This window comes from Citrus clementina, unplaced genomic scaffold (genome assembly GCF_000493195.1).
Source record: "Citrus clementina cultivar Clemenules unplaced genomic scaffold, Citrus_clementina_v1.0 scaffold_9, whole genome shotgun sequence".
Classification (NCBI taxonomy): Eukaryota; Viridiplantae; Streptophyta; class Magnoliopsida; order Sapindales; family Rutaceae; genus Citrus; species Citrus x clementina.
This window is the reverse complement of record NW_006261964.1, coordinates 11440951-11452045: the sequence shown is the minus strand read 5'-3', so window position 1 is coordinate 11452045 and position 11095 is coordinate 11440951. Positions and strand designations below refer to the sequence as shown.

The 11095-nt window shown below is 33.9% G+C and overlaps 1 protein-coding gene across 1 annotated transcript in view; it reads left to right on the top strand.

Annotated features, from left to right (window-relative positions):
- The window catches only part of LOC18033204, a 13232-nt gene extending 8664 nt beyond the window's left edge, over positions 1-4568 (top strand). The window contains exons 11-14 of the mRNA XM_024189920.1: positions 555-3201; positions 3293-3451; positions 3688-3983; positions 4127-4568. Of these exons, the coding sequence (XP_024045688.1) occupies positions 555-2959 (2405 nt within the window). The 3' untranslated portion in view covers positions 2960-3201; positions 3293-3451; positions 3688-3983; positions 4127-4568. The remainder of the gene's footprint in view (positions 1-554; positions 3202-3292; positions 3452-3687; positions 3984-4126) is intronic.
- Positions 4569-11095: the final 6527 nt, after the last annotated feature.

The following is an 11095-nucleotide window of genomic DNA, read 5'->3' as shown; positions in this document are numbered from 1 at the left end:
TATAAGGTGATAATGGCTTACAATGATGTAATTGTTAATATTCATAGTAGTCAAATATTCCAGAACTGCAGAATACTATACTTTATCACGAAGTGTTGATAGGATTTGTTGTTGGTGGGTTTGAGGATAAATTTTTCTTTTCTCATTGTCAACAAGAACTTTTCTGTGTAATGTGTATAGCTTATTTTGTAGTTAGCATCTCCCTCCTTTCTTCTCTGTTTGATATGCCTGTAGAAGTGATTAAAGTTGTTTGCATAATGTCAGCATGCAACGTGCTTAAGACGGCTTCAATCTTACAGAATTTTCAGCATTAAATGAGCTAAACTGGGTTTAGTTTGGTTTATGATGACACGCAAAAATGAAACTTGACATCTACTTTTGAATTTACCTCGGTGTGTTTGTTTGCATTAGTCTTTTTTCTGTGGTTTTCCCTAGAAATTCTTGCCTTAGTTTATAGTAGTTGAGAAAAAAGAGGAAAAAAATCCTTGCTTATAATTTTGTAGGAGTTTTCGGGCAATAAATTTGATAATCAGATTAACTTCTTATTCCTGTAGGTACGATTTATTTAGAAAGATGTGAAGAACCTGAGCTGGAAAAAGCAGGGGAATGTTTTTTTCTGGCAGGATGCTATAAGCTTGCAGCAGATGTATATGCGAGGGGCAGTTTTCTTGCAGAATGTTTGGATGCTTGCTCCAAAGGAAAACTTTTTGACATTGGTTTACAATACATCAGCTACTGGAAACAGCACGCTGATGCAGATGTTGGCCGAGTTAAAAGCAGCAAAAGAATAAAAAAAATCGAACAAGACTTTCTACAGAGTTGTGCTCTTCATTTTCATAAGCTCAATGATAACAAATCCATGATGAAATTTGTCAGAGCTTTTCATTCCATGGATTTGATACGCAACTTTTTGAACTCTAATGGTTGCTTTGATGAGCTTCTAATGTTGGAAGAAGAATTCGGAAACTTTATGGATGCTGCAAATATTGCAAGACTGAGAGGAGATATTCTTCGTACAGCGGATTTGTTACAGAAGGCGGGAAATCATAAGGAAGCATGTTATCTTACTCTCAACTATGTACTTTCCAACTCTCTTTGGTCAGCTGGGAGCAAAGGCTGGCCCTTAAAGCAGTTTACACAGAAGAAAGAGCTTCTTGAAAAAGCCAAGTTACTGGCTAAAAGTGAGTCGAACAAATTCTATAAATTTGTTTGTACCGAGGCATACATTTTGTCAAATGATCAGAGTGACTTATTGATCATGAATCAACAGTTAAATGCTTCTAAGAGACATCAGAGTGTTAATGGTGAAACCTTATCTGCTAGAAAGATACTGGATTTCCATCTTCATACAAATTCCTCTGAATATGTGTGGGAAGATGAATTGGTGTTAGATGAGACAAATTGTAATAAAAGGGTTTCTGTTCAGACTCTCATCTACTTTTGGAACTGCTGGAAGGATAAGATCGTGAATGTGCTCAAATATCTTGAATGTCTCAAAAGCCAGGACTTTAATGACTATAGAAGTTATGGAGATTTCTGCTTGAATTACCTTGGTGTGTGGAGGCAATACAATAATGGGAATATCATCTATCTTTTGTTGAACAGTGATGCTGAGTGGGTGAGGGATTTGGACAATAGACATGCTCTAAGAAGTGGGAAGTTGGCCTCTATCAATGTCCATCAACTTGTCTCTGCCGGAAGGAATTATTGGAGTTCTGAGTTGCTTTCTATTGGTATGAAGGTCTTGGACAATCTTGAGGCCCTGCACAAGCAATCATCCAAGAATTCACCATCTGTGTGGTGCCATGTACTATGTCCTGCTTACATGTATGAAGTTGCAAAATTTCTTTTGAGTTCCAATTATCCGAGCCTTCAGTACCATGCGAAGGTACTACAGAAATTTGTTGACCAATCAATGGAGCATTTCGTCGACTCTATTTTTCCTCTAGAGTGGCAAGAATCTCTGAATAAGAATATGATTTCTCTGAAAGGAACTGAGTTGTATAGGAATATCATCAGAGAAGTTGTTTATAAGCACATTGGTTTGAAAGGTAATCTATCATATGGGCAAATCGGAAATGCAGTGGTAATGATTCTTAGGAATGGTAAGCTAGGCAATGATGTATACGGGAGAGTTGCAAAACGGTTTGATGGAAATACACCATGGAAGGAATTTGTCGAGAGTCTCTCTTTTGATATGGGATTAGAATCTTGTCGGGGATCTGCATTGCATAATCATGATGATATGAAAGAGGTGTCTCATGTTTGGAAATTCTATAGAGCTTTGTGTGATACTTATGAAGCCAACTGGAGGAGAGCTGACTATATAACACCAGATTGTTTCCTGTATCTTATTGAGCGCCTTTTGATTTTGTTGTCTAGCTTCAAGGGATGCATTTTCACTACAAAGTCATCTTTCGTTGATTGGCTTATCTACCAGGAATGGAGCACCAATCCAACTTGTAGCTTATTTACTGATCTTCATCAATTGTTTGGAGTTGTACATGAATTTATTTTCAACATCGTTCAGCAATTCCTATACAATGAGAAGGAAACGATGGAGTGGATTAAGAAATCTTGTACAGAAATCAAGGACTACCATTCATTGGTGGTTTTGAGATTGGTTATGATAGTATGTTTGCTTCATTTGAACTTTGGAAATTCTTTAAATTTACTTGTGGACTTGCTGGGTAGAAACAATATTTCTGTAAAGTTGCCATGGGAATTTTATGATGCCCTCCGCAGAAGACGAAAACGTGACATTCAGATTGTTATTGCTGAAGCATTTGAAAAGATAGGCAATCCTCTTGTGGTTGCGAATTTGGGGGAAATTTGTTCTGAAATTGCATGTCCAGATGCAATAGTGTTAGACATGAAGGTCACCAGGCGTAAAAAGGACATATTAGGAATATTGTTTCCGGCAATTGGATTCTCTCAAGATCATGCTGGAGCTTCTTAAATGGATGCCACTATTTACAAAGGGAAGTACTGCCTCCAGACTGTTGTGCACAAAGGAAGAGTTCAAATGGTTCAACTTCAAATTATGCTTCCCTGCAGTATCTTTAAATAAATACATTGAACGTAAAAGCGGATGATCTGGTGATGAACCTTGAACAATTCTGGAAAGTATCTGAAGCAATAGATTTTGGAGACTATGGAATAGGTCCAAATAGAATTTTGTTCGAATGTTCGACTATTAAGGTAATGCCAAATTGTTTTCACATTGTCAATTACTTCAGTCTGATGCAGGTGATAAACTGCTGCTTGATTTATTCTCTTGTGTATCTTTTAGGAGGATGTGGAGAAAAGTATTCAACCTTTTATCTGCTGCAATGAATGGATGCTTTCAGAAAAACTCTTTTCATGGTGAAGATCAAAGCCGATGGAATGAAGCAACAAGCATGCTTGAAGATCTGAAACAACTTGATGGAGCACTTAATGGTGTGATGAGGTCAGTTTAAAAAGGAAGCTGATTTGCACAGTTGACAATAGCATAACAAAATCAAACTTTTTTTTTTTTTCCTTCTTTCAAGATTGTCGGTGGCACCTTATATTAGTTCTTATTTTAGAAGGCAATTGGAATCTGCATTTGTTTAGTCATGGTTGATGTATTTAGTTCTTGTTATCACTTACTTTTGAACGTATAGTTTCTTCAGTGAGTTGAAACTCAAGCACCTGTCCATGCAGGGAAAATTCACAATAGCTTATTGCAGTCAAGCAGACCAAAACTGTAACGTTTCTCAAATCAGCTGCTGCAGCAATACTCAATTGGTAAAGGCAAGTCATCAGAGTCACAGACTGTCGTTGCATCAGCTAGAAAATTTGATGTGGAGACAGCAATGCTGATAAATATAACAGTTCAAATGAGGAAAAAATGATAGCTACATTAGCAACCTATGCTTCCGAAGCTCAAGGCAGCAGTCGGAAACCTGAGAACAAGAGGGCAGGAATGAGCAAGTCCAAGAAGAACAAGAATGGGAAAGGTGATGTAGAGACTTAACTTAAGCTTTACCATTATGTTATAACTATGCACTTGGATTGGCAATATGTCTATTAAATAGAACCATCTCGTATTACTTTCATTATTCTATGGTGGTATATACTAAAAGTGATAATTTGTATGTAGGACAGTGCTAACATGTCTCCTGCTCCTCAATATTTATATGAGACAAACAATGATTATAAGATATCATCTTATAAGTATTGCCTTTTAACTGCTACAATGGGTGGATGCTTTCAAAACAACTGTTCTGACGATGATGTAGATAAAAGCCAAATGGACAAAGTAGCCAAAATGCTAGAAGAATTCAAGCAACTTTATGCTGATTTGATGATGGTTGAATTGGGACACTTATGATGTTGGGAATTTGGTACATTCAGGATTGTTATAGATTATAAATAAACTCTTGATTTGATTTAAGCTTGACGATGGTGATTTAATGTTTGCATTCTTTAGAATACCTTTGATTTAGCAATAACTTGAAAAGGTGTGGTTAATTTGCACTTTCCAGAAGTGCAAATAAAATGTGAAAAGGTGATAATGGCTTACAATGCTTATAAGGTCATAAATAACGGCTTGAAATGAAGTTATTGTTAATATTTATCTTTGCTTTCTTTTTGGGCTATAAATTTAATGTTCATATTTGAAATACTAACTAGGCAATCCAAGAAGGGGGGTGAATTGAGATTTTAAAAATTATCCTAGGCAAACCACACAATAATTTAATCTAATGCCTTAATAAATTCGAAAACAATAAATTCAATAAAAGCACAATAATAAATGAGTAAGGGAAGAGAAAGCAAACTCAAGGATTTTTACGTGGTTCGGCAATCTTCGCCTACGTCCACGCCTCCAAGCACACTGGGCTTGAGGATTTCACTATCCAAGCCTTTCCAAAGCTTCAAACGTTTACAATTGACTTCAAGGTGTCAATGAACCTTTACAACAAGAGATTATATCTCTAATTTCTTCACCCCAAGTGTTTCTCACACTTCTATCCTCACAATTTGATGAGAAATAAAAAATACAATAATGAATCTCTCTTTAAGAGTGGATATACAAATTGAAGAACAAAGATGATTTAATGAATGATGATTCACGAAGTTGAAGCTCAATATATGTTGTCTGCACTTGTTCTTGCTTGGTTGGATCTCCAAAAAATGAATTGGTTTTGAGTTTATATAGTTTGAACTCAAAAACTAGTCATTACTCACATTCTGGGCATATCCGGTTTGCCGTTTATGGAATCCGGTAAGCCGGATTTATGTTACCGTTAAGGCAAAAATTTGAATTTTGCCTATCCGGCTTGCCGGTTACGAAATCCGATAAGCCGTTTGCGTTCTGGATACATTCTGCCCAATATCCGGTTTTTCAGTTTTTATATCCGGTAAGTCAGATGCTACAGTAACCTGCACAATGCACTATTTTTTAAAATTATAATTTGACCCCAAAACTTTACAAAACTGTATTAAAGCCCAAAACGTTATGAAACTTTGCAAATAGGTCCAATTTCAGAATTTCTAAGTAATGCTTTGTCAATCCCAAAACTTTTCTGAAATTATGATATAGCCAAAAATGCTATGACACTTTTCAAATAAGTCCTTTACCAAAATTTCAAGCAATACTTATTTATTTCAAAGTTTTCAAAATTCTTTCAAATAAACCATAAACTTTGAAAAACAACCAATTTCATAAAATCATTTTTCCATTAAATATGAAACATTTATAATGTGAAAATAATGATTTATTTAAAAAAATAAAAACAATCAATTTCATAAAATCATTTTTCCATTAAATATAAAACATTTATAATGTAAAAATAATGATTTATTTAAAAAGAATATTAAATAATTTGGGCTTAAAAGATTAATCATTCTTAATCTTGTTTGTTATCATCAAAATCAATATTATGGAAACATATATGCTAACAATCTCCCCCTTTTTGATGATGACAAACATTTCATGTATTTAAAGAATGATTCCACAAATTGCTCCCCCCTAAAAATAATCTTCTCTTACAATTTGCCAATTAGCTAAATTAACATATTTAAATACATGGATTTTCTCCCCCTCATCATCAAAAAGAAAAACTTAATTGGCAAAGAAATTTTTTTTTTTATAAATTTGAAGACATGTATTCTTCTCCCCATTCATCATAAAAAAGAAAACGTAAAGGAAAAGAATAAAAGTAGCAAATTTGTTACTCATGTTGTTTGAGTAGAAATTTTGAAAGAATCTCCCCCTAACAACAAGCATCATCTCAAATACAAATTTAATAATATTACTCACAAATTATCATCATCATATAATCAAATATCAATTATCAAAATAATTACTCAAAATGCATATTATTCTCCTTCTTTTGACCACATCGAAATGAGATATTAATTTATCTCCCCCTTTGGACAATAAAAAAAATTCAAAATGCATATTATCCAAAATCATATTACATGCTCCCCCTAAATATATGGCCAATTTAAAATTTTAAAAAATGATTTTATCTAAAAACATATCATATTTGTCTCCCCCTATCAATCATCAAAACCTCAAACCAAGCACATTAATTCAAAATTATCCAAAACATAAGTAAAGAACATAACATATAACTATATCAAATCCATATAATTCAAAATAGACATATAATCCAAAATCATAGCAAACATCCATATAATCCAAAAAAAAAATAGTAAATGTTGGTGTGTTCAAATACAAGCATAAAGGATTTGAAGTGAAAAAGGATGAGATTGATGGATTTTGGAATGAAATCAAGTGAGGAGTAATCAGCTTTTAGTGAGAGAGAGAGAATCGGAATGCTGAAAGAGAGGAAGAGGAAGAACAGTCATAAAACTCACAAATCCGGCTTGCCGGATTTCACTAACCGGCTAGCCGGTTATTTGGCAGAAACATGAAAAGCCGTAAACGGCTTGCCGGATGTGTTTAACCGAAAATCCGGTTATGTTCTTAGCAAAGTATTCATGCGAATTCGGCTTTCCGATTTTGCTAACCGGTAGACTGGTTATGAGGCAGAGAGGTGGCTTAGAAAATTCGGTTTTCCGGATTGAAAATCCGGTTATCCGAATGTTGTCCCGAGAGCAATCAAAGCTAATCCGGTTATCCAGAATTTGTCCCGAGAGAAATCAATAAGAAAAAATATTTTTCCGGATGAATGGAAAGGGAATATTTGCTGCCTCTTATACTTGTACTACACACACCATTTTATTTCCGGCCTTAAAAATTGATTAATTTTAAATCATTTTGAGATTTAAAACTTTTCAATAAGCCATTTAATGCATGAGACATAAATGCATACAAGACCAAACATATGAAATCGTATCAAACAATGATGTCAATTTTATAAGTGAATGATGATATAACACAATTAACGGCACAAGAATTCACACATATAATTCATTTATCATGTATATATTTTACACAATCATGAAACATATAAGCATTCAAAGATTAATAATTCAAGCATATCACTCATTTATCAAGCTTAGGCATTATATAATCATCAAAATCAAACAAAGCTATCATGATGAGTTGACAAGCTATCATCTTATATATATAACCATGCATCATGATAAAGCACTCAATGTTAAACACAATGATAATTCAATCATGTAAACATACAAGTATACTTTCACAAATTCAATCTATTATCCATTTATCATGATCCATTCAACAAAATTAATATGGCAAGAATTATTACCAAAACAATTAAATCATCTTGCCTCATCTTTTTCTCCTAGATCATGCTCAAATGATTATCCTTACAAGCTTCATCAAGGAACTCTCCACCATTCCTTGTTTGTGGTACCTACAAAAGAATATTCAAGTTGTGCCCTTTGGTACCCAAATGCTCTTAGGTCCTTGAGTGTTAGCAATGGTTCCTTTTCGAACCCAAACACATTTTACTCCATAATATACTTTTCTTTTAATAGGACAACCAAGGTTCATGTGACCGTTTTGATTACAATAATGACATACAACTTGATTGTTAATAGATGTACTCTTCACAAAGTAGTTCTTATAATACTTTTGTTTCAAATTTGGCTTATAACCAAGTCCTCCTTTATCAAACACACATTTTTGTGAATTAATCAAGTTATCCAACATCTTTTGCCCATTTGTAAATTTTAAGACAATCTAATTTAACTCATTGCTCTTCTTCTTAAGCATTTCATTTTCCTTTTTCAAGTCATCTATGTGATATTCTAGATGCTCGTGTGAAGTACTAGGTTTCTCATTTGATAATGCAACTCTATCATGCAATGTTTTATTCTCTAATTCTAGGCATGTAATCTTTGCACATAGAGATTCATTTTCATTTTTGAGCTCTACCATTTTCTTTTTAAGACATGCATTCTTTTTACCAATTTTTATCCAATTATCATGCAATTCTTTAAAAGCATCATATAATTCATCATAAGTAAAAAGATCATTTACCTCATCAAGTTCATCAACCGATTCATCTTCAATTGCCATGAGAGCTAGATTTGTCATTTTTTGATGCTCTTCATCATCACTTGTTTCCTTATCGCTATCATCCCATGTGGCTACCATTGCTTTCTTCTTGAGCTTGTTGAGAAGAGGACATTCCATTCTTATATGGCCAAGCTTCTTGCACTCATAACATTTGATTAATTCCTTCTTCTCCTTTCGGTTCTTGAGGTCTCTAAATTTTCTTCGCTCACCGGATTTCTTAAAAAGTTTTCTGAACCTCCTAGCCAGTATATCCATCTCCTCCTCATCCAGCTCGCTTTCCTCATCACTCACCTGTTTCGAGGCTTTGAGAGCAATGTTTTTCTTCTTCTCCTCATTGCCTCTTTCGGCTGCCAAGTCTTCCTCATAAGAAATAAGAGAACCAATTAAATCATCAATAGGTAAGATATTTAAATCCTTGTCTTCCTCAATGGCAGTCCTTTTTGGTCTCCATTCCTTAGGTAGCGACCTAATAATTTTCTTAACCTTCTCGCTATTTGAAAAAGTCTTTCCTAGGGCTCCTAGAGTGTTCACTATGTCTGTAAATCTAGTATACATAGAATACACACTCTCATTTTTTTTCATTTGGAACAATTCATATTGCCGAGTGTACCTACTAATTTTAGACTCTTTCACTTGATTTGTGCCTTCATAAACAACTTCAAGTTTGTGCCAAATTTCATTAGCACTCTCACAACTAGATACTCTATGAAATTCTTTCTTATCTAGTGCACAAAACAAGGCATTCATAGCTTTGGAATTTAGAGTAGCTTTTCTCTTTTTCAATTCATTCCATTTCCGTGAAGGTTTTGGAATATCTTCCCCGACTTCGTTTTTAGTCAAAGGCATAAATGGACCATCACAAACAATTTCCCAAATTTCATAATCTAAGGCTTGTAAATAAATTCTCATCCTAGTTTTCCAATATGGGTAGTCATTACCGTCAAAGAACGATGGTCTAATTGTGGATTGTCCTTCCCTAAAGATTGAGTCATTATGGGTTGTCATGGATCTTTAACTCTAGACGGTTAAGTCTACACTAGAGAACCTTGCTCTGATACCAAATGAAATACTAACTAGGCAATCCAAGAGGAGGGTGAATTGGGATTTTAAAAATTATCATAGGCAAACCACACAACAATTTAATCTAATGCCTTAATAAATTCGAAAACAATAAATTCAATAAAAGCACAATAATAAATGAGTAAGGGAAGAGAAAACAAACTCAAGGATTTTTACGTGGTTCGGCAATCCCCGCCTACGTCCACGCCTCCAAGCACACCGGGCTTGAGGATTTCACTATCCAAGCCTTTCCAAGGCTTCAAACGTTTACAATTGACTTCAAGATGTCAATGAACCTTTACAACAAGAGATTATATCTCCAATTTCTTCACCCCAAGTGTTTCTCACACTTGTACTCTCACAATTTGATGAGAAATAAAAAATACAACAATAAATCTCTCTTTAAGAGTGGATATACAAATTGAAGAACAAAGATGATTTAATGAATGATGATTCATGAAGTTAAAGCTCAATATATGTTGTGTGCACTTGTTCTTGCTTGGTTGGATCTCTAAAAAATGAATTGGTTTTGAGTTTATATAGTTTGAACTCAAAAACTAACCGTTACTCACATTCTGGGCGTATCCGGTTTACCGTTTATGGAATCTGGTAAGCCGGATTTATGTTACCGTTAAGGCAAAAATTTGAATTTTGCCTATCCGGCTTGCCGGTTACGAAATCCGATAAGTCGTTTGCGTTCTGGATACATTTTGCCCAATATCCGGTTTTTCAGTTTTTATATTCGGTAAGCCGGATGCTACAGTAACCTACACAGTGCACTATTTTTTAAAATTACAGTTTGACCCCAAAACTTACAAAACTGTATTAAGGCCCAAAACGTTATGAAACTTTGCAAATAGGTCCAATTTCAGAATTTCTAAGTAATGCTTTGTCAATCCCAAAACTTTCTGAAATTATGATATAGCCAAAAATGCTATGACACTTTTCAAATAAGTCATTTACCAAAATTTCAAGCAATACTTGTTTATTTCAAAATTTTCAAAATTCTTTCAAATAAACCATAAACTTTGAAAAACAACCAATTTCATAAAATCATTTTTCCATTAAATATGAAACATTTATAATGTGAAAATAATGATTTATTTAAAAAGAATAAAAACAATCAATTTCATAAAATCATTTTTCCATTAAATATAAAACCTTTATAATGTAAAAATAATGATTTATTTAAAAAGAATATTAAATAATTTGGGCTTAAAAGATTAATCATTCTTAATCTTGTTTGTTATCATCAAGATTAACAATCTTATTCTTGCAGGTAGGATTTCTTTAGAAAGATGTGAAGAGCCTGAGTTGGAAAAATCAGGGGTATGCTTTTTTCTGGCAGGACAGGATAAGTTATATGCCAGGGGCAATTTTTTATCAGAATGTTTGGATGTTCGCTCCAAAGGAAAACTTTTTGACATTGGTTTGAAATGCATTAACTAGTGGAAACAACATGTTGGTTTGCTTAGAAGCAGCAAAGAAATCGAAAAAAATGAACAAGACTGTCTATGGAATTGTGCTCTTCATTTTCATAAGCTCAAT